This window comes from Sceloporus occidentalis, unplaced genomic scaffold, assembly GCF_023333645.1.
Source record: "Sceloporus occidentalis isolate IW3139 unplaced genomic scaffold, rSceOcc1.0.p SCAF_134, whole genome shotgun sequence".
NCBI lineage: Eukaryota > Metazoa > Chordata > Lepidosauria > Squamata > Phrynosomatidae > Sceloporus > Sceloporus occidentalis.
The window spans coordinates 2,547,658-2,572,269 of record NW_028317114.1 but is presented as its reverse complement, the minus strand read 5'-3'; the positions used below and the strand labels follow the sequence as shown (position 1 = coordinate 2,572,269).

The 24,612-nt window shown below is 41.0% G+C and overlaps 1 protein-coding gene across 1 annotated transcript in view; it reads left to right on the top strand.

Annotated features, from left to right (window-relative positions):
• Window positions 1-24,612, top strand: part of LOC149281370 (neuropeptide FF receptor 1-like) — a 74,093-nt gene that overhangs the window by 28,118 nt on the left and 21,363 nt on the right. The window contains exon 3 of the mRNA XM_089499405.1: window positions 23,318-23,417. Coding sequence (XP_089355531.1) covers window positions 23,318-23,417 — 100 coding nt within the window. The remainder of the gene's footprint in view (window positions 1-23,317; window positions 23,418-24,612) is intronic.

Below are 24,612 nucleotides of genomic sequence, written 5' to 3'. Positions count from 1 at the left end.
GCATGATTTAGGCTTGCTCACAGGTGAGTTGCTTTTCTGATTATTGTGCTAATGCTTGTGCTGGTGGTTCTTCAAGCTTAGCTGTTGCTTGAAGGCTGCATTGATACTGTCTGTCTGTTTACCCTGCTCCATAGCTCTCATATGTTTGTCAGTAAGTTCTGCAGTACGACATATCTCAATTGCTGCATGTAGGTATTGTCACATGTGCCCCTCGGGTCCTGGGCACCCGCAGGCATCCATTCCTTACCTCTGCCCAACATGCAGAGGATCCCTCTCCCGAGACCAGGCTGCCAGGTAGGTGCTCTCCGCGTGGCTCTAGCTTCAAGCAGAAGACACTTCCTTTAAGGATTGCCCGGGGGCATGTTCCCATTACGTGATTGGCGGGGGAGGGGTGTCTCAATTAGGCGCTGGATTTATTAACCTGGAAGTCCTTTCCACTGATACCCTGGTGTGGTCTATGTCATTGTGTATCCTGTTTGGAGCTAATTTGCAGTATATGGATTACAGCTAGGTTTTAACCTTCCCTTTTCTGACGATTCTGTATCTTGAATCCTGTACTGTGTATAAAACCGGCTTGTCTGCCTCCCAGCTCCGTGTATGAACCCGGCTTGTCTGCCTCCCAGCTCCGTGTATGAACCTGGCTTGTCTGCCTCCCAGCTCTGTGTATGAACCCGGCTTGTCTGCCTCAAAGCTCCGTGTATGAACCTGGCTTGTCTGCCTCCCAGCTCCGTGTATGAACCCGGCTTGTCTGCCTCCCAGCTCCGTGTATTAACCCAACTTTGTCTGCCTCCCAGCTCCGTGTATGAACCCAGCTTGTCTGCCTGCCAGCTCCGTGTATTAACCCCGACTTGTCTACTTACCTGCTTGTGTATATCCTCTAAATAGCTGGTGATCGGGTTGGTATTCTTGCTGTTCGTGGGAAACTCCTTATTTTGTGAATCGTGCCCTAAACCAAAGTTCTCTACTGAAGTGTATTTCCTGATCTGCCTGCCTACTCTAGGACTACCATCCAGTGGCGGAACTACCGGGTTCGCAGGGGTCGCGACTGCGACCGGGCCCCGGCGGCAGGGGGGCCCAAGCCAAGGGGCCGCCCGAAATCTTTTTTCCGTTTTTTTTTTTTTTTTTTAAATAAGGCAGGGGCGTCCAACATGCGGCCCGCGAGACCTCGAGGTGCGGCCCGCGTAAGATCGGCAGCCAGGGCAACCGATCTTACGCGAGCCGCACCTCAAGCCCCACTACTTACTTGTGGGAGGGTCTTCTGGACTGCACAGAGGAAGCGGAGTTCACGTGACATCCTACTTCCTCTGTGCTTTAGCAGAGAAGGCAGAGGGAGGCCGCGCCCCCTGCTGAAGTCTGTGAGCGGCATCGAGGAGCTGCAGTGCAGGTAAGGGGGTGGGGAGGGTGTTTGAATGAGTGTGTGTGATTGAGGGAATGAATCTGTGAATTAATGATTATATGAATAAATGAGTGTGTGTGAGTGTGTGTGATAGCATGAATGTGTAAGTGCTGGAACCTAGGCATGATGGGACTGTGATTGCTGTTAGCAATCACACTCCTATCATGCCAAGTCAGCCAGTACATGCTGAAACCTGGCCAGCTGCCCCCCTTGTGTAGTAATGCTGCCAGCAGTATGGGGTCTGCACTTACAGCCACCCTGTACCAGCATGTACTGGCTGACTTGGCATGATAGGAGTGTGATTGCTAACAGCAATCACAGTCCCATGATGCCTAGGTTCCAGCATTTACTGGATGGATGTGTAAGTGCTGGAACCTAGGCATGATGGGACTGTGATTGCTGTTAGCAATCACACTCCTATCATGCCAAGTCAGCCAGTACATGCTGAAACCTGGCTAGCTGCCCCCCTTGTGTATTGATGCTGCCAGCAGTATGGGGTCTGCACATCACTTACAGCCACCCTGTACCAGCGTGTATTGGCTGACTTGGCATGATAGGAGTGTGATTGCTAACAGCAATCACAGTCCCATCATGCCTAGGTTCCAGCATTTACTGGATGGATGTGTACGTGCTGGAACCTAGGCATGATGGGATTGTGACTACTGTTAGCAATCACACTCCTATCATGCCAAGTCAGCCAGTACATGCTGAAACCTAGCTAGCTGACCCCCTTGTGTAGTGATGCTGCCAGCAGTATGGGGTCTGCACATCACTTACAGCCACCCTGTACCAGCATGTACTGGCTGACTTGGCATGATAGGAGTGTGATTGCTAACAGCAATCACAGCGAGCACAGTCCCATCATGCCTAGGTACCAGCATTTACTGGTTGCCTGGGTATGATAGGAGTGTGATTGCTGTTAGCAATCACACTCCTATCATGCCAAGTCATATTGCTAATTTTGTCCAATTGTGTGTTACCTACTTTTATTATTATTTTTAAAGGTGGGGGTCATTTTCGGTGTTGGCTAAGTGAACCCTGAATGTTTTGGTCCAGAATTTTCATTTTAGTTCATCCCTAGAATAAATCTAGGGAATCCTGAATTTGTAGTCGCAAAACTTTCAAGGCCCAGAAATCAGTGAGAGGAAGAGTAAAGGTTTTGTGTCATTTACTTTATTTTAATCTGCATATTTTATTAAAGGCCATATTTTTTGTCACAGTGAAAAATGAGTGAGGCCCGCGCACGTATACAATTCTGATGAAGTGGCCCACTGCAGAAAAAACTTGGATACCCCTGGATTATGCCCTTTGTACATGCGCCCCTTTTTCCTTGATTTTTTTACAGATATGATTCAATATGTAAATTGAATTTGTTGAATTAGTTGAAAAAGAATTGTTGGGTAAAAATCATGTTTTTGGGGGGGGGGGGGTGAGGGGTGTTGGGGCCCTTAACAGATTCTCGCACCCGGGCCCTGAGGCGTCTAGTTACGCCCCTGCTACCATCTATATTAATCCTCACTGTTGGGATCTACCAAGCCCCGGTTTTCTGCCTTAGGGTATCTACTTCTTGCTGCAGCTTTACTGGGCAAAGATATTCTGTGGTGAGTAGGTGGTGGTATGCCATTTCAGTATTTATGCCAGTATTGAGCCATACTCACAGCTTGCAACTTTTTCTCTTAGCATTGTGACAACGTTGTCTATTGCTTCACCTTCTTCTTGCTTGTATAAATATATATATATCTCTTTCATATATTTTTTTTTATGAAAGCTTCTAATGCATCAATTATGGCTTTAGTGTTGTTCTTTTGCTCCTCTGTGAGGTTCAAATTATGCTTGTAAACATGGTGGCACTCACTGCCCATCACCCTCCTCAGTGTGGCTGCTTGCACTGCTGCAGGCTTCTCATTCAGTGTGGCTAGGGAGTAATCCTCAAATTCAGCTCTGAAGTTTTCCCAGTTACTGCTACATTCTTCACTCGTCCTAATTGCCTCAGGTAGTGGAATGATATTGCAAGCTTCTAGCTTCAAGTGTGTGGAAACAGACCAGGTTCAGATACTGCTGACACCATGTTTCATGTAGTATAAGTAATGACAGTGCAAGCAATTAGTGTATAGAAGCCATGTTTCAGATGACACAGGAAACAACAAAACAGGAAACAAGTGCAATAGAAATGAACCATAGAGTTGCATGTAAACAAAACATAACATCCAGAAGGACAAGAAAACTAAATTGTGCCTCAAAAAGAGTGAACGTTCATTCTTGACTTCAAGATGCCAATCTGCAGTCTGCAGAAAGGTCTGCAATATTCTGCAAAAGGGCAGAGCCGCAGCACACACCACAGGGGGCAGCCTCTCCCTCATTCCGGGAGGGTGTAAGACGAGGCTCCGTCCTTTTCCAGAAGCACTCCTGTGGGCCTAGATAACAGAGTTGGTACCGGAGCGAAACATACAAAGAATGAGAAGAATCAAGAAAAAAAACCAAATCACTTGACAAAGATTTAGGATAAGCCGTAATTAATACAGTTTTGTTAAATTGAAGGGGAGTGTTTTACATGATTCATAAAATTAAATTGCTTCTGTTAGATTTTAACTGCAGATAGGAAGGTAGATATTCCCAAATCCATAAAAAAACGGTAGATGGTTTTTATATACCAAACTTCAACTATCTGTGCAAAGGATGGAATGAATAAAACAAATTAACCCTATGAAATTAACAATATCATTTTTCAAAGATTTCAGAATCAGGAAACCCAAACTTGGGATTGTCATAGGATAGGAGCATTTATACTGATGACAAATGGAGGTTTAATATAAACAAGAGTTTTGGTAAAACATGTTAAAGTGTAATAAGGTTTTCATAGTAATTCCATGGCTTTTGAAAAACCGACTAGCCAGCCAGGTTGTGCATATTAACCCAGCTGCTCATACCTGCCTACTAATTTTAGTAACTTTAGTAACTTCTGAAAGCGGATAAACCTGTTGAATTAAAAAAAGAGGAGAGCTATGAAAAAAAATCAAAACAATTCCTAACTACAATAGATTATTGTAGATGTTGAAGTGAAAGACATGATTCCTATACTCAGAGTTCTAGTGCTGCAAGCATGTATGTGTCACAGAGCTGGATAGTCCAACCGACTACCTCCGCTAACTTGTGCTCCCTTAGACATCAAACTCTTTCCTCGGTTTCCCAGTCACTAGCTGAGACCCAGTGTAGGGTCTAACCAAAATGAAGACTATTTTTTTTCCCACACACACAGGGCTAGATATAGCCAGCAAATCAAACATTAACATAAAACAAGATATTGGGGTACAAACTGCCCCCTTAATCTGCCTCCCAGATACAACAGGGTCAGTAAAAGGGATTAACAATACAATGGAGTCTATCTATCTATTACTGACTGAAATCAGTTCCAGGGATGGTTTGGCTGGGGTAAATGTCTGTAGTGGTAGAACTGGGGGGGCTGACTTATATAACATATTAGTGCACATTAAACTAAAACAATGGTGGTCACTCCCTGTTTGCAGATCCTGGCTGTCTGCCAGAGATGATCCCCTCAGCAAGTTATGGGATGATATACTGCTGGGAGTAGACACAGAAGTCTTTACAAAGCCAGGGCCTGTAGTCAATAAGGAGGAGGCTGGCTCTCAGGCCTCTCCAGTGGCCCCAGTGATTGAGGGTTCCATCACAGTATGCATACTGTGAAACTAGAAAAAAAAAACAGGTGGAGTCACTGCAGCTGTTTTACAAATTGAACTTTCTATCGCACAAATCACAGCCTCATCTAATGTTAAATTTACTATGTACTGGCAGGGGAGGGCTGGCAGCCTAAGGCCTGGGGGGCAAGTCAAGTGAAGTGGCTCCGCTCCCTCGCACTCACCTTTCACCCCTCACGCTGCTCCCATCACTATGCGGCCATCAGACTGCTGGAAAACTGATCAAAATCTGATGGCCGCATAGTGATGGGAGCAGCGTGAGGGGTGAAAGGTGAGTGCGAGGGGGCGGAGCTTTCAGCCCTCACGCCGCTCCCATCACTTGGCGGCCATCGCATACGGCCGCTGGGTGCTGATGCCGCCGGCCGGCGCTGCTTTAATACTATTTTTTTTTCTTTTAATAGCCGATCCGGCTTGCCATATTAAATTTTTTTTTTAAAGTATTAAAGTAGCGCCGGCCGGCGGCATCAGCACCCAGCGGCCGTTTAGATTAGATTTCGCCCCTGTGTACTGGGTTGATGGAAGATCAAAATAACATCTAACTTTCATAACTAGTGTTGAGTCCAAAACATGGCCCTGGTTTGCGTAGCGGAGTGGAGCACAAGCCACAGATGAGTTGGCTGCATTCATAAATTCTACTTATCCTAACGTATCCTTCCGTGGATTCAATAGGGGTGCAGTATGATGGGACTATTGTCTCATAATCATATTGACCAATACCTATCATGCAATTTTATCTGAAAGTAGATTTATGGGAGACTGGAGTTGCAGGAGCAAAGAGAAAGTGTCAAGATGGAGAGAGAGAAGAGAAATGTGGGTAGATTTGGAAAGACGGAGAGACATATTCAAAAGAGCAATGAGCCATACACACTTACTCTCTCATGTACAGTATATATATATATATATATATATATATATCACTTACACATACACACACTAAACATTTATTATTATTATCTATTGCTTTATATAGGGCCATCATATCCCATAACATTTTGACTTACAGAGACAACAGGTGAGGGGGGCCCTGCTCAAACCAGCTTATGAGTATACACGCATACACTAGTTGGAGGTCCTATCTAAATAAGCCCCCAGTATACATGCTCTAGAAGGACCTCTCTGTAACTAGGCACTCTGGGCTGCACTTAGATCACAATCTGTAATTATAATGGCCCCACAATAAGGTAACATACGTACAATGGATGTGAAACTGTTTCACAATGCTAATTTTATAATGACAGCGAAGCCTGAATGAAATGTCACACACTAGTCAGCATGATCATATGTATACAACAATAAAGCAGTATTCATTTTATCAGCATATAAATTAATCCTCCCTAAAAAGTATAAAATGTAAACAGTTTGCCCAGGGAGCTCATCATAAAGATTAATGTAATTTTAATGGGTTTAATGAAACTTGTGTAACTAAACACTAACATGATTATGTGTATAATTTGTTACAAAATAAGATAATATCTAAATAGTAAATAGTAAAAAAATATATAATTTACAAGTTATTTGTATTCTGTTTTTCCAGGGCCCTGATTCAAGTTCAGTTGTTTGTATTTATGGGAAAAGAATCGATAAAAATCATTAAAAGGAAGTTATACCCCAAAATAAATTGTTTTAAAATAATAATAATAAAATGCACAATGCAACCAAAGGGGAAATAAATATGGAAATCAATTGGCTCTTAATAAAACCTTAAAAGCTACTCACCATCTCTAATAACTTCCACAAATAAAAGGTAGATGATGGCTAAAAATAAAAAAGGTATTTTTAAATGTAGATTATACTTATTAGTGGGAAATGGTCAAATTACAGATTGTCCCAATTGTTATGACTACTGTATATGTTATATTATTGCTGGGACCACCCTTCTAGATGTTGGGTTGGGACCCTCAAGCTCCCTTTACACACACAGTAACATACGTACAAAATTACACACACACTGTAACTTTTTCAAAGAGCAGTATACTTCGCAATACTTACGCACACATGAAATAAAAAACATACACACACATACTTACACATGCATACAGTCACATACCTTAACATACATTAACATACTTACACATATAACCTAACATATACACACATACAGTCACATGTTACAGACTAACACCTTTACTCACACATGCATACTAAAATACACGCATAGACCAACATACTCACACACTAACATATTTGATTACATTTACATACAAACAACCTACCTTTATTTTCTCAGAAAGGGATAGGCTGGTGCCTCAAGGTCTGCTTCCTCAAGGTCCTCACAGGCTATGTGCCGGGAAATTACATCATATTCTGACGCTTAGACTCAGGGCTATCAATATAGGTAGTGCAGCCCACTACTGCAAAACTGGGGAGGAATTAAAAAGGCTTTGTGCTGGGGTTATAGTTTCCTGTGCCTATTCCATCAGCTCCTTTACCTGCTCTTGGAAAGGACATTCAACATATAAAAATACTTACTTTGATATGATGCACTGAAATTAATGGCAGAATTTTCTTGGTATTGAAAGGTTTCTTTTGACATTGGAATACAATACAACTTTGCATGTGTTGGGTTTTTATCTCTAGAATTTTACATGAAACAGATTTGCTTTGTGCTTTCACAGTTTTACAGAAGAATGGTGTACAATTGGTAAGACTACAATAGGAAATGAGATCACAGCCCCAAAGAGCTGTGATAAATGATAAAATCCATTTATACTACTGTTAACACCACTTAGAGTTGAGGTAGGTAATTAAATCGAGCCCTTAATGACATTAAAGGAGACTTATAGACTATTTATCAAAAATACCATGTGTTTGTTATTCTTCCCTGATATATCTGGAAGGTAAACATATAATCAGTTTGATGCACTGTTAAAGTTAATTGATGCTGCCATCAATAATATTTAGATGTGCAGTACAGTGCCTGCTACATGGGTGGGGTAATTCATTTTGTTCAGCTCTTCAATGTGTGATCTTTTGAGTATATGTTAGGAGACTGTTCTTATCCTTATTTCCTGATTCCTGCAATTTTTTTTCCACTGGCTAGCGGCAACACAACAACTTACTCTGACCGGAGCACAACTGTATTCCCCTGGAATCCCCTGCGGTCTGCTAAAACTCTTAGCAGTTGTCGCTCCCCCATAAAGCCTCCGATCACTATGCTATTTGGGGATGAGGGAGGCAGTTGCAAGAGGTATATGGGGTTTGGGGTCACCCCATTAGGGGGACTAGGGGGCATCCTATTTTCCTTACCCTGGGACGTTTCACAGCAGGACGCCAGAAAGAAGGGCATCAGGCAGAGGCCGTTTATCCTGGGAGGGACAGGGGGAGTGGAGGATATTGTATTTTACCTGGCTATGTGTATATAAATACAAATGTCATCAAGCTTAGACTGATGTTTGAGTGGGGAGCTATATAACACTGAAAAGGGAGAGACTTTGGGGGAGATACTGAGATTACCTGAGAACTTGAAAGCTTTAATCTAAACATATTTTTCCAATAATTAAATGTTTATTTTTTTGGAGACAGGGCTGGGTATCAGGCCAAAACTGTTTATTTTCTAGGACACTTTATTTTTGCTATACTAATCAAAGACATTTTCCTCCAAATACTCTATGGATTTATTTTCCTGGCACTTCTCAAATACTTTAAAAGATGAGAAGATGAAAAAATAAACAGTCATTGATATTCCTTACAAATGCACACTACTAATCTGTCTGAACAAGAGGTATAATATGTACACATCATAGTATCTCAGCCTTGGGAATTTTATTTATGGTGTTTAAGATGAAAAGGAACTTGGACAAGGAACAAACTGTTTAACAAAGAAATACTGTAACGCCAGGGTATGTTGCTGCTGAGCAAAATATCCATATAAATATTATGCCAACAAATCTGGGGTGTGCTGGGTTAAATTTTGGCAATTTATATACATTGTGTCAGTTTCACTATTCCTTTAATTTTTCAGTGCTCAATATGTTAAAGTATGATATATCTGGGTATGGAAATGAGCAGTGGTATGGTATTAGCAGTGGTATGGTATGTAGGCTCAACCTTTTCTGTTCATCTGCCTTTTTTCCATCTGTAAGTAATATAATTATTAACAACTCTTCCCACATAAACCTTTTTGATCTATACATGTTTCAGTTGTAAGGGGAAAAAAGCTTAACCACAAAGCACATGGTCCTGAGAAATATTTTATTTTATTTGCCACTTTGACAGGGGCGGTGTCATGGATCTGGCTAGTCCGACCGACTACCTCCACTGACTTGTGCTCCCTTAGCCTGGGACAACACACTTTCCCCGGTTCCCCAGTCACTAGCCGAGACTCAGTGTAGGGTAAGACCAAAGGAAGACTGATTTATTTTGGACACACACGGCTGGATATATCCAGAAAAACACATATTAACATAAAAACAAGATGTTGGGATACAAAACGCCCCCTTAATCTGCCTCCCAGAGACAACAGGGGCAGTAACGGGATTAACAATACAATAGGGTCCCAACCTCCGCCATCTATTGCTGCCCAAAACCAGTTCCAGGGATGGCCAGGGTAAATGTTTGTAGTAGTGGAACTGGGGGGAAGGGGGCAACATAATAATGCACCATGGGGGGAGGGGTCCGATATTAAATTAAAACAATGGCGGTCACTCCCTGCTTGCAGATCCTGGCTGTCTGCTGGAGATAATCCCCTCAACCAGTGATGAGATGATATACTGCTGGGGGCAGCCACAGAAGTCTTTACAAACCCAGGGCCCATAGTCAATATGGCAGAGGCTGGCAGTCAGGCCTCTCCAGTGGTCCCAGTGATGGAGGGTCCCGTCACAGGTGGCAAGACAGTCTCTCTCGATAGATTCATGGATAAGTAGAAGGAACCTTGTGATGGAGACCCGTACGCAGACTGAGTAGCTCTGCCGTAGAAATCTTCCTTGCCATGTATGCTCTGTAGCTCAAGGGTTAATCCGCTGTAGTTCTCCCCTCCAAGCACTAGTCGATACTAGGGGTAAGACAGAACTCTCTTTATTGAAGACGGCACAGATATTTATACATAGGGCTTGATAGGATTAAGGTATAATCTCATCAAGCACCAGACAGCCTGGCGCCTCCATGCAGTTCCATGGCCGGCAATGCCCACCCGAGTCACTATTCAGGCTGATCCTGAGGGAGCGGCATCAATCCGAGGTACCCATGGAGAGCGCAAGGTCTGAAGATGTTATGATCCAAAAAGCGACATGATCCAACATCGGGACCCTGAGCAACAGCGTTGGAAACTTCCACGCGGTAGCTGGGCCAGAGTTCCATAGCAGCGGCTGGGTAAACCCCAGTCCTAAAGATTGGTAATAAAATCAGGCTTCCCAAATAAGCTCCCTCTCCCTTACCACCACCTAGTGTTGCCCACCATGAACATAGTGTAACCCCAAAAGAGCAATGTGGTGGGACAACAGGTGTCGGCGGGCATTGCCGCAGTTCCTAGCTGCTGCGCGGTTCCATGGATTTGCGGCTATGTACTGGTCAGGTGTATGGAGAGTTTCCAGCCATGTAGAAACCCCAATGCCGGCCAGATGGGGTTTTACAGTTTTCCACTTAGACCTCTCCCAAAATTCAAATCTGCCACTATGTGCCTTCAGTCTCAGGGGGTTACCGTGACACTGGGTGCTGGTCAAGTCCTATGAGTGCAATCTGGGTTATGGAAGATTCCTATGAGTGTAATTAAGTGCTGGGCAAGTTTTATAAGTGCAATCTGGGTGCTGGGCAAGTTTTATAAGTGCAATCTGGGTGCTGGGCAAGACTTTTGGAAGTAACTAGCATGCTGAGCAAGTCATGTGGATGCAGTATGGGTGCTGGGGCAAGTCCTATCTGTGTAATTTGGGTGATGGTCAAGTCCTAAGGTTGCAAACTGTTACTGGGCAAGATCTATGGGTGCAATCTGGGTACTGGGCAATTCTTTTGGATGCAATCTGCATGCTGGGCAAATCCTGTGGATGCAATTTAGGTGCTAGGCATGTCCTTTGGAGGTAACATGGGTGCCAGGCCTGGACTTTGAGGTTTGCAACATGTGCTCTATGTCTGCTATGTGCGTTTTCTGTTTGTTGTTTAATTTTGGTTACACCTTAAAAATTAAATATGATCTGTGATAAACCAATGTTCCTATTCTTAATTGTGCATTTGGATGGGACAACATATAGCTTCTGTGTTTATGGTGTAGCTGATCCTTTTATATACTTAAATTGTCCCTTCATAATGTATAATGTTTTACCTGCAACTGCTTGGTGTTAAAACTTGGAAAGCTTGCACCAATTGCCCAGCACATGTAATTAAAAAAATTGATATTACTATACTGAGATATTGGGAGTTATGCTGTACTACTGTCAGTGTCTCAGTCAGTATATAGTGATGGGAATTATGCTATACAGGAGAAAATAAAGTGGGGGAATGTGATGACATAAGTATTGTTGTCAATGTTTTTGCCAGTTGAACTCTTTCTGTATTACTTGTCTTTTGATATGTTAACGAGGGCACACCTACAGTGATTCAATATGCCTGTTGAATGCAAAATCTTAGTTCAGTCTCTCTCTGCCCATCATCCTGCATGGATGGGGTAATCGGTGGTGTGCTGGGTTATGTTGGACCTTTAGGTTGCAGGTTAGTCTTGGAAAGTGTTGCATTGTATGTTGGGCTGTCACTCATTTATTGTATGTTACAGTGTTTTTGTCTCTTATTAAATATCTGTTAAAGTAGACGAACCTTTGTGTTATATTTTTATATTTGGTTTAAACACCACATTCTGTACCACCCTCAAAGCCTGGATCACTTTATACTGATAGGAGTTATACTGTTGTAGTGACAAGAGTTGTATTGAGTGTATTGGTATACTACTGTCAGACTCAAGATATATTTTTGGGAGTTATACCGTACCACTGTCAGGATGGAAGTTATGCTGAAACATCCTCGGTGTCAAAATGTGAATAAATCAATGTCTTTGGGGATATTTTTTAATTATTTAATTAATTTCCTTATTATTTATTTATATACTTCTCTCAAAACAGCCTCTGGAAAAATATAGTAGGCGCGCAATTTTCAGGTGCAAAAAAGAGCTAGCTACAGCCTTGCTGCTCTTGCTCAGCAGCTTCCTTAAAGCACCTGATGTCCCTGACCCATTTAGTGTAATGCTGTTTGGGGCAAAGATGGCACTGATGAACTGTTTGGGCACAAAGATGGCAATGTCAAGCCACAGACAAAAATGGCACTGCTAAGTTTGGAGTACAAACGAACATCGCTTACCGCACACGATGCTGCCAGATTTCTCCTTTGACACACGTGTGTCCTCCCCCTGACTGCAGGAGCCCCACTGTAAATTTCTTAAAGGGCCTGCATCCTTTTTATAGTAGGGACAGTAAATAAGTCTCTGACATCCACTCATTTGTCTTTTAGGTTTCCTTCTTACTTATTAAGGAACTTAATAGGAACTTAGCAAATTCATTGCTCCATGTACATTCCTTGAATCCTGCACCAGCTTTTGGTTCCATGCTCCTCCGTCCAGCTTCTCTTAACCCCTACTGGTGATCTACTTGGCTCTCTGACCCTGGCTCTTGTATGTTGAATTACATCTCTGGATCATTCCTATGTTTGGTGCTTTCTAGGACTGATTAACCATTGCTGACCCTGGCCTGTCTACTCGGATTGTTTAATGCCTGCTCCTATACTACACTGATTAACCCTTGCTGACCCGGACTTGATTACAGGCATTGTTTTACTTCTGCTCCTATTTTGGACTGATTAACCGTGGTCTGTTCATTTTAATTCTGCTCTCTCATCGGCCACTACTTGTTCCCTTGCTGGGGCATGCCTTCTGCTCCAAATTTATATTGAGCTCGTGCCTCTAGCTAGCTTCTGTGACTTCTATGCAAGACAATTCTGATTCTAGTTATAGTTGCATACCCGACAACAAAAATGTCACTATGTTGTTTGGAGCAACGATGGCACTGACAAGATGTTTGGGGGCAAATGGGTGAGGATAGATAGAGGGGTTATGTTTAAGCATAGCAATATAGCCACACCTACCTGAGGTTTTTTTGTGCACCCAGGCATCAGTGACCCTGGGCTCAGCCCTGACAAGTACTTATTAAGGTCTGAGTGTTTACCATGGAAAAAGAGGCACTGTAGCACAGCAAGGAGGACAGATCTGGAAACTGGAGTCCGAGAACACACAGGGAATAAAGCTCTGGAACACTAGAGCAATGTGGAAAAAGTCTGGTGGGTTTTTATAGAACTACAGGCATTTACTCCTCCTGGTTGATTAAGGCCCTCATCAGGTTGGAGGCCAAAGAGGTGTGTTTCTCTAAAATATACCTGTCTGCCTGATTGACTACAAGCCATTGGTGGCAAGGTAATTATGGGACAAAGCTTCCCCCCTCAACAGGCCCCTAGCACTGGATGTGTAAGGGAGGCAGCTGGGGCGTAGTCGTAACTTTGGTCCGCGGCTGCAATTGCAGCCTCATTCGTGACAATGAAGCTCTGCAGCACGGAGCTGATGAAGGGGACCCTGACTATGCCAGATAAGGCTAGTGAGGCCTGACAATTGGGTCAAATGGTTCTTACCTGCCATCAAAGTGCAACTACATGAATGTCAGCAGGACCACTTAAAAGAGCTTCTCTGTAGACTCACTCCATTTACTTTGCATATTAAAGTCTTGCATATCGCCCTCGTCCATTTATCCAAGGCCCAAAGATCACGAGGATGGAGGAATAATACAAAGGTTCAGCATTACAGCTGAATATAAGTATTATAAAATATATGAATTTTATTGATATTTTTATTTAAATACATTGCTTGTGTGATTTAAAATTATTTATAAAATCTTTGACAATAGCATTTAGTTGTTCGATTTATCAAAAAACCTGGTAATCAATTAAATAACTTAAGGAAAATAGCATTATCTACTAAACCCCAAGGCTTTGCTTTACTGCAAGAGATGGGTCCTAATGGTTGCAACCATACATACAGTAGTTAAAGCCTGTAAAATATATCTTCCAGTGGGCAAAATGTGCAGCGATACATACAGCCTAGGCATCAACACCTTTTTCATTTGAGGTAAACCCAAACTAATAAATGCACTTTTTTCTATTCTTCATTTTATTTTTTGTTTGTCTTTGTGTCACACTGGAAAGGTTAATTTTTCTTTTTGAGGTTCGAAAGCAGGTGCCAGTTACTGAGAGAGCAGAGATCAACAATTTGATAGGTGGATTAACTTTTCATTTCATCAGCCAGCAGAGCAAAGTGCTTGAGTGCTACAAGACCATTTTCAATTACGGTAATTGTGGTGACCAGGGATATACATTTTCTGATAATAGGAGTCATTTATCAGCACTTGAATCAGTCATGTGATAAACGACCTGTCTACTACTTAGACAACACGGCAGTACCATAAAATGAAAATTATACCATTTTGTTTGTAACTCTTGTCAAAATCCACAGGTGATTTATTAAAGAGATGAAATAGCATGTATTTTAAGTATACTGTATGTAATGTATCACCCATCTAACTGAGCAAGCAAGCAGCTATGAAGACAAAGTAAGTGTGTGAGTTAGAGTAAATGTGTGAGTCAGTTAAGACGGTGAGTCAGTTTAGAGGGGGCTTTGCTTTACTTGTCTTCTAGGCCAAAAGGTGCCAGCCCTCGTGTGTAAGGGCAGTGCGTGTATATGTGTGTGTAAGGGCAGTGTACGTGTATATGTGTGCATGTAAGGGCAGTTTACGTGTATATGTGTGCGTGTAAGGGCAGTGTATATGTGTGTGTGTTTATGGACAGGTGCGTGTAAGGGCCGTGTGTGTGTAAAGGCAGTGTATGTGTATATGTGTGTTTATGGGCAGGTGTGTGTAATGGCAGTGTGTAAGGGTCCTGGGAGGGAGGATAACAGCCTTTTTTTAATGTAAAAAAAATCTCTGCTGCTGTGGACTACTCTTCCAATGATGCTCAGCCAGCATTATGATGGACACCTGGTTGAGAATCATAGGAATTTTAGTTCACAGCTAGCATCTGCAGCTTTACTGTTGCTGCACTTCCCATGACGCTCAGCCAGCATCATGGAAGTAGTATGTCTGGCTGAGCCTTATGGGAATTCAGTTCAATGTGTTGCTTATTTTTAATATGCATGACTGTGCTGACAAAAATGAAGCGTGTTTTACTACTACTTAGACAACACAGCAGTACCATAAAATGAAAATTATACCATTTTGTTTGTAACTCTTGTCAAAATCCACAGATTTATTAAAGAGATTAAATAACATTTCTTTTAAGTATACTGTATGTAATATATCCCCCATCTAACTGAACAAGCAAGCAAACAGCTATGAAGACAAAGTAAGTGTGTGAGTTAGAGTAAATGTGTGAGTCAGTTAAGAGGGTGAGTCAGTTAAGAGAGGGCTTTGCTTTACTTGTCTTCCATGCCAAAAGGTGCCAACCCTCTTCTGTTAACATATGAGTGTATATGTGTGTGTAAGAACAGTGAGTGTATATGTGCATGTAAATGCAGTCTACGTGTATATGTGTGCGTATAAGGGCGGTGTATATATGTGTGTGTGTGTGTGTGTGTGTGTGTAAGGGCAGTGTATGTATGTGTGTGTGTGTACACATGTGTGTATATGTGTGTTTATGGGCAGGTGTGTGTAAGGGCATTGTATGTGTATATGTGTGTTTAAAGGCAGTGTATGTGTATACGTGTGTGTAAAGGCAGTGTATGTGTATATGTGTGTTTATGGGCAGGTGTTTGTAAAGGCAGTGTGTAAGGGTCCTGGGAGGGAGGATAACATTAGCCTTTTTTAATTTAAAAACAATCTCTGCTGTTGTGGACTACTCTTCCAATGATGCTCAGCCAGCATTATGGTGTACACCTGGCTGGCTAAGAATCATAGGAATTTTAGTTCACAGCTAGCATCTGCAGCTTTACTGTTGCTGCACTTCCCATGATGCTCAGACAGCATCATGGAAGTAGTATGTCTGGCTGAGCCTTATGGGAATTCAATTCAATGTGTTGCTTATTTGTAATATGCATGACTGTACTGACAAAAATGAAGTGTGTTTCAAGTGGCGATGCAAGCGGGACATTTTAAAGTGCAATTGCTTGTATTGGTGAGTTCCGCGAGATAAAAAAAAAAGTGTCCCTCTTTCACATTTTGAAATGTTGGGAGGTATGCATTCATGATAAAATCCTGGAATTCTAAGTAGCTCCTAACAAATATTAAGTCTTCTAAGAGTTCAAAACTGAATACAATATTTTAAATAACTGTACTTACAAAAAATATCATATGCAAAAATGTACTTACAATAATATCCTATGCAAAAAGATTCAGGTGGGACATTTTCTCTCATACAAATGAAGAAAATAATTTTTACACATAAAGCAAGAAACAATTTTTTTTTAAACAAATGCATTATACAGTGTTGTGGTATCACTGGTCTGTCGTTTAACCCCTCTGGGGTATTGCAGGCTTGCCTCAATGAAGAGGCATCCTGGGATGCCCCTCACCATATTTGCATCTGGCTCGGGGGCGTGTGAATCACAGCGACAGGAAGGTCAGAAAAACTTTTTTTTTTGTTTACCTGGATAGGTAAGACCTCCAATACCGCTCTCTTGCGAGCCTGCTCCTCCAGCGGCGGACATTACTGTCCGTCTCTGGAGGGGTGCCGGCAAGTTGGCACCCCCCTGATGAGCGGCACTCGGTGCGGACCGCCGCCCCCCGCTAGGTACGCTACTGCTCCTCATACTCCGATACAATGCAGGATTGATAACATTCAGTTAGATTCCAATTATCCATTTACTTTAATTAAACTGCTTCCAGAGGAAAAAGTAAATGCTGTTTGTATGCTGTTTTTCTTTTTCTTTTCATATCCTATGTAATATATACATATTTTTGAACACAGCAGATATATAAATATATTTTCACTTAAAGCATAGTCTACTGCCTCAAATATCCTCAACATGCATATTAATGTACCATTGTTTTTCTTGGATTATAGCCTTCCTGTTGAGATTTCCTGGTGTCACCACCATCCTTCTTATCAGCATTTATGCTTGATATATTTCAAGCACTTGTGGAGGAAACAAAACTAATCTGTTCTACTACTGTCAAGTAATTGCTCCCTGACTTTCCAACCTACAGTGCTAAAGTATGCAACATGCTGTGCTGACAAAACCTCTGACACAAAGGATGGATTTAATATCTCTAGGAATCTCAAAAAGATAACACATTGCTTTCCAGTGAATTTGGATAACTTTATTGGTTATTTATTTGGATCAAGGAAAATGCACTTATTACAATATTGTAATACAATATACAATATTATAAAACCTTATAATATTGAATAAATTTGATTAGTATGTTTTTTTTCCACCCTCAACATATTTATTAACTCTCTTTGAGGAGAGCTTACACTTGTTTTCTTTATAATGACATAAAAGGCATGTTTTTCCTATATGAAAAAAGTTCTCCTGGAAACTAAAAGCCTCATTAAGTTATGAATTTAACATATGTACGTATTTGCTTGATTATAAAAAAAAAAAAAAGGGGGCGCCCCTTCAAAAGTTGCCCCACTCGGCTCCATTGTCGGGCCGGCCCTGCCCTTGTGTATTGATGCTGTCAGCAGTATGGGGTTTCACATCACATACAGCCACCCTGTACCAGCATGTACTGGCTGACTTGACATGATAGGAGTGTGATTGCTAACAGCAATCACAGTCCCATCATGCCTAGGTTCCAGCATTTACTGGTTGGATGTGTAAGTGCTGGAACCTAGGCATGATGGGACTGTGATTGCTACTAGCAATTGTTACTAGCAATCACACTCCTATCATGCCAAGTCAGCCAGTACATGCTGAAACCTGGCTAGCTGCCCCCCTTGTGTATTGATGCTGTCAGCAGTATGGGGTCTGCACATCACTTACAGCCACCCTGTACCAGCATGTACTGGCTGACTTGGCATGATAGGAGTGTGATTGCTAACAGCACATTCCCATCATGCCTAGGCACCAGCATTTACTGGTTGCTTGGGTAAGATAGGAGTGTGATTGCTGTTAGCAATCACACTCCTATCATGCCAAGTCATATTGCTATTTTTTTTGTCCAATTGTGGTGCGTTATGTACTTTTATTAAAAATGTGAGTTTTTATTATTATTTTTAAAGGTGGGGGTCATTTTCGGTTTTGGCTAAGTGAACCGTGAATGTTTTGGTCCAGAATTTTCATTTTGGTGCATCCCTAGAATAAATAGAACTATTTCATTTTTAATTATCCAGAATCTTGAATTTGTAGTCACAAAACTTTCTAGGCCCAGAAATCAGTGAGAGGAAAAGTAAAGGTTTTGTGTAATTTACTTTATTTTAATCTGCATATTTTATTAAAGGCCATATTTTTTCACAGTGAAAAATTAGTGCGGCCCTCGTACGTATACAGTTCTGATGAAGTGGCCCACTGCAGAAAAAACTTGGACACCCCTGTCCTAGGGTATACTTTGGGTATGCGTGTTGGTTTTTATTTTTATGTTTTTACTTGGCCTTATCCTTTCAATTTGGCTGGTTTGACCGTTTGGTCTGTTCTTTGACTTTAAGTTAAGTTTTGCCCTTAAGTTATGCCCTTAGAGTCACTGTACCCAGAGGCTCAACTAAAGGGGAATGTGACTTTTAACCCCTTGACTGCTAACGACGGCATGGTGCCGTCGCTAGCAGTCTCAGTCAGGTGCTAACACTCTCCTACCTTTATGGAGTTCTGTGGACCCCCATCACCACCTACCCCGGCGATCTGCCCCTCACACTGAAGGGCATCACCGGGGCCATCCGATCCGGCCTGTGACGGCACGCGCAATGACGCGATGACCGCGCAACTTTATTAATAACTGACAATTGTCAGTTAAAAGCGGTATGGGGGTAATCGCCTCACCTTTCCAATGGTATAGTGCTTGTGAAAAAAGAATAAAAAATATTAAGTAAATAAAATAAAAATTTACAAAAAAAGTAAAAAAAATGATTTGGGGGTCTCTAAAGGGAGATAAATGAAGATCAAAATTGCCTAGAGACCCCCAAATTAAATTATCTAAACATAAACTAGTTTAACTTTAAAAAAAAAAAGTTTAAGTATTCTAGCTAAATGAGTCGGAAGTGAAAAATTTCCAAGGTTTCCCCCAGTTGTTTCTCACCAAGGATTCCACCTTAGACATATCATATTGTCACAAGAAGACCTTTGCTCTGCAAAAGAGGCAAGAATATTTGGAATGTATCATGACATACATAGACCATAGACCCTATATTTGCCTATAAGAGGTAACATTGTGATCCAGATATTCTTAGCCATAATTCATAACTGAAAAATAATATCTGACTTTATGCTTCTAAATATTTCTTCACTGCAGTTCATATCCATACCCTACTTTCACCACCACATTTGAGACAATATGATTACATTATTTCAGACAAAAATCTGCAATATTGTGACCATCTATTGTTTGATCTTTACCATTTTAAGTCCTTGATTGCCTTGGAAAACGTGATACAGAAGAACTACCCCCAATGAATGTATCAAAAAGAGAAAATCAACTACCTGTAGTTCCAAGTGGCACATCATTTCACTAACATTCTCATTTCTCATTACTTATGTGGCTATGCTGGGGGTGTTATAATTATCAAATCCTTAAACTACGGTATGGGGGTTTATTAGACTTTTAAAGAGTGTGTTAATAATGACAGCACGTGGACAGTATCAATACACTGTGCTGACTTAAAATCAGTTTTATATTTAAATACTAGTTTAAATATGCATAGTACCAACTTGACCCTTCTTGCAGGAGAAACATTGCCAGGATCAGCCCTTCATAATTCATAGTAAAGTCAGTGAAATTATTAATTACAACACATCACCTAAAGCTGCCAGTTTAGTGAATATACCCCCATGACTCTATAAGCAAATTCACTGGATACAATCTAAACTTTAAATCTTTTCTCATTTTTATTCAGGACTGATGGTTTTACAGCACATATTTTTGTTAAAACTGTTACTTATCCACAAAGCAGGCCCCTCTGCCACGCCGACGGGGAAGACCCCTAGCTGCCTTCCATCTGCCACATTGATGAAGTAAGCCACCGGGTGGTGTCCCATGGCGTCTGGCATGCAGCCACATACAAGATGGCCACGATGGAAAATGTGAACGGAACTTGGCACATTTGGCTTCCTGTTCCTGATATAAATCGTCAGAAAACCAATACACCTTGCTCTGTGATGATTGATTGTACATATAGTGTATTATATCTAAGTGTGTTCTATTGCTCCTGTTTTTGACCTGGCTTGAGGCTGATTATCCTTAATTCTGACTTCTTGACCTTGGCTTGTTACTACACAATTTTAAGTTATGGCTCCCTGATCTCAGCTTGTTACACTGCTTCCCTGGTCACAGACTACTGGCTTAAGACCCATTTGCTCTACCTGTGTGTTCACCCATGGAGTTAGTTCTCGGTCTTGGAAAATCATCACAAAGTCCCACGGCGCTTGAACCAAAGGGGTCAACCGGAGGGGGAAATGGTTGAAGGGAAAAGAGCTCAGTTCAGTCCAGGATGTACTTCATCAAAGCGGTTAAAAAGAAAGTACACCATCTTTGAATTCTATAGTTTTACATCAAGGCATAATAACAATGATCTGTTCCTTAGCAGGTCTTAAAATTAGGTAAATACAACCTCAGATGAACAACAACACATGACATAATACACTGTGTTATGATTTATTCAACAAAAATAAACCCAAAATGAAGAAGCCATGTGTGGAAAAACTACACCCTTACTCCTTCCTTAGAAATTAAGATGCTAAGCAGACAATTGTTGCTAATCAAATACCTTGATTAATTAACTATCAGCAACTGTCACCTACTTTATGAAAACTTTTAAAAGTTTTAGGAGTTTACTGGTCTGGAACATTCAGGTGTATGTTAAGACAATACCAAAGAGGAAAGACATCACCAATGATCTTAGAGAAGAAATTGCAAAAAAACCAAGAGTTACATCTCAGACTCTAAAGGCCTCAGTTAGCATGTAAAATGTTAAAGCTCATGACAGTACAATTAGAAAAAGACTCCGCAAGTATGCTTTGTTTGGAAGGGTTGCCAGGAGAAAGCCTCTTCTCTCAAAAAAGAACATGGCAGCACAGCTTAGGTATGAAAAATTGCACCTGAACAGACAAAACCGAAGTGGAGATGTTTTGGTCATAATGCACAATGTGAAAACTAAACACAGCAAATAAGCACAAACACCTCATACCAACTGTCAAGGGGTAATGATTCAGGCTTGTTTTGCAGCTACATGACCTAGGAACTTTGCAGTCATTAAGTCAACCATGAACTCCTCTGTATACCAAAGAATTCCAGAGTTAAATGTTAGGCCATCTGTCCGACAGCTAAAGCATGGACAAAATGAAGTCATGTAAAAGCACAATGATTCCAAGCACAGCAGCAAATCTACAACAGAGTAGCGGAAAAAGAAAATAATCAAGGTCCAGACCCCAACCTCATGGAAATGCTGTGGCAGGGCGGTAAGAGAGCTGTGCATAAACAAACACCTGCAAACCTCGATTAACTGAAGCAACATTGTAAAGAACAGTGGGCCAAAGTTCCTCCACAATAATGTGAGAGACTGAAAAAGTCATACTGTAAACAACAATTTCAAGCTACTGCTGCTTAAGGTGGTTATACAAGCTATTGAATCATAATGTCCTTACTTTTTCACACAAGGCTCCTCCATGTTGTCTCTTTTTTTGTTGAATACAACATGACACGGTGTAATACTGTATGTCATGTTCATCTGAGGTTGTATTTACCTAATTTTCAGACATGCTAAGGAACAGATGATTGCTATTATGTCTTGATATCTAAAACCATAGAATTCAAAGAGGGTATACTTTCTTTGTCACATGACCGTACCTGACAGTGGCTGCTAACCAAAAGAAATTGGAAGAGCAAATTTTTAATATATAGTTAAAATAGTCTTCTCATCCTTTGAATTGTGCATTATGAAGGGCAAGCTCAAAAACTTGCCTGCAGTGGTCATTTATAATGAACAGTGAAGTGTTGAAGGTGATATCACAACTGTTCTGTGAACTCTCCTGTTAACGCTCCCTTTAGTAAAAAAAAAAAAAAAAAAAATTATCCTGACAGACCTATGTTTCGTTTATAATTTCTCTATTTTCCAATTTAAAGATGAGCATAAATAATGTCATAAAGCTTGATTTGGTCAGACCTTGCTAAGGTTGTGATTACATATCATCTCTTAATGTCATGTTAAATGTTGCATTCATCAAAAAATACGCTTGTTTTACATTAATATTGTGATGTTCTCTTTGACTGTAAGCTTTGAAATTGCTTTTATCATAGAACTTTAAGACCTGTAACCTATAATTTCCTAGCATTAAAAGATCAATATAATTCTTGCATGGATATATAGTCACAAAAGTTCAACTTGTTAAATGTCTTCAAACCACTTTCTCATTCATCAAGGGCTAACTCTAGTAGATAATACAAAGGTCATAACTATAAACGTAAATGATGAATTCATTTAGGAATTCTTTTAAAGGATAGTAAAGCCTACCAAAAAAAGAACATTACATTTAAGGATGTACTACTGCCTGTATGTGTCTTAAAGCAACTTTAGGCCTAACCTTGGAGATCTTTTGCACAGCTCATTGTGGTTATAAGTGTTAAGCAAGCAAAAAGCATAACATTGTTCTCAAAACAAAAGAAAAAAAATGTCCACATTCTGAATAATGAGGCCTAAACACAGGTTTTTTTTAAATATATATGTTGTAAATACTAACATTGCACTAATTTCATTTAATTGCAGAATCTTTCCTGACTAAGATTAGTTTTAAAATCTACCATATAATGAAGTTACATTAAGATGTTTTTTGTACATGAAATGTATACTATGCCCTCCACAGATAGCGGCACCCCTGCTAAATATGAGCAAATAAGGCTGTGAAAAGTGTTTTTATTGTTTAACTTTTTTACCTTTTCTTTAAACAATACACAAAAATACTATGTTTTCATTGATATCAAATAATTGCAAACAACACAAGTTTTTTTTAAAGAAAAATATGTTAAATCTTCCATGCAGTTGTTATTGGTCCAACTTTTTACCCAACAGTCATGTAATATCATGTTTCAAGTAAAACTATTTCTTGTTCTTCTAGGGTGGCCTTTTGACAACATCATGTGTAAAATGAGTGGTTTGGTGCAGGGGATGTCTGTTTCTGCTTCAGTATTTACGCTTGTAGCTATTGCTGTGGAAAGGTAAGCTTGAGTTCTCTGAGATTAGCTCTCTGACATGAAATTAAATTTTTTTGCTCTTTGTTGCACTTTATAATAAGCAAATACAAAAAAATTCTACAGGGAAGCCTATCAACCGTCAGGTTAACTCCACTCCAGAGGCGTATCTACCGAAAATAGCGCCTATGGCAAGCACTGAAATTGCGCCCCTGTCCAAATATCTACAACCCATTTATTAGCCTCTGCTGCCCATATATATATAAATATTAGTCCCTGCTGCCGATATATATAAATATATATATATATATATATACACACACATACACACCGTATTTGCTCGATTATAAGACGACCCTGATTGTAAGACGACCCCCCAAACCTGAATATTCATTTAGGTAAAAACGAAACAGCCTAAATATAAAACGACCCTATAGGAAAAAAGTTTTACCAGTAAATGTTAATTCATCTAAACTATTTTTTTTTTAATAAAAGCTATGATTGAGAAAAATATTTTGGTTTTATTTCCTTCTATTTTCCAACCTGCCCCCCAGTTATGCACATCTGCCCCAGAAATGCCTTATACCCCTTATATGCCACTGTGCCCCATGATATGCCTTTTAACCCTCTAAATGCCACTGTGCCCCATGTTATGCCTTTTAACCCTATATGCCACTGTGCCCCATGATATGCCTTTTGACCCCCTATGTGCCACTCTGCCTCCAGAAATGCCTTATACCCCTATATGCCACTCTGGCATTTAGAGGGTTAAAAGGCATATTATGGGTAAGAGTGGCATATAGGGAGGTTTAAGGCATTCAGGAGGCAGAGAGGCGCATAGAGGGTTAAAAAGGCATTTCTGGAGGCAGAGTGTCATTAAGGGGGTTAAAAGGCATTTCACAGAGCACTCTGCCTCCAGAAATGCCTTATGCCCCCATTTAACACTCCCCTGGCCCCCCCAACTTACCGGTGCTTCTGACTTCCCTGTCATGTAGCCTGGGCAGCGTGTAGATCCCACGCACTTACGCTGCAGCCGGAAGGAGGCGTGGCTAGCAGCGGGGGTTGTCTACGTCCATCGCGCAGACCTTCCCCGAACTCTGATCTCTGACAGCCGGGGAAGGTCTGCGCGATGGACACAGACAACCCCCGCTGCTAGCCACACCTCCTTCCTGCTGCAGCGGAAGTTGTCTACGCGATTCGCCCCAGCTACACACCGGGTCTG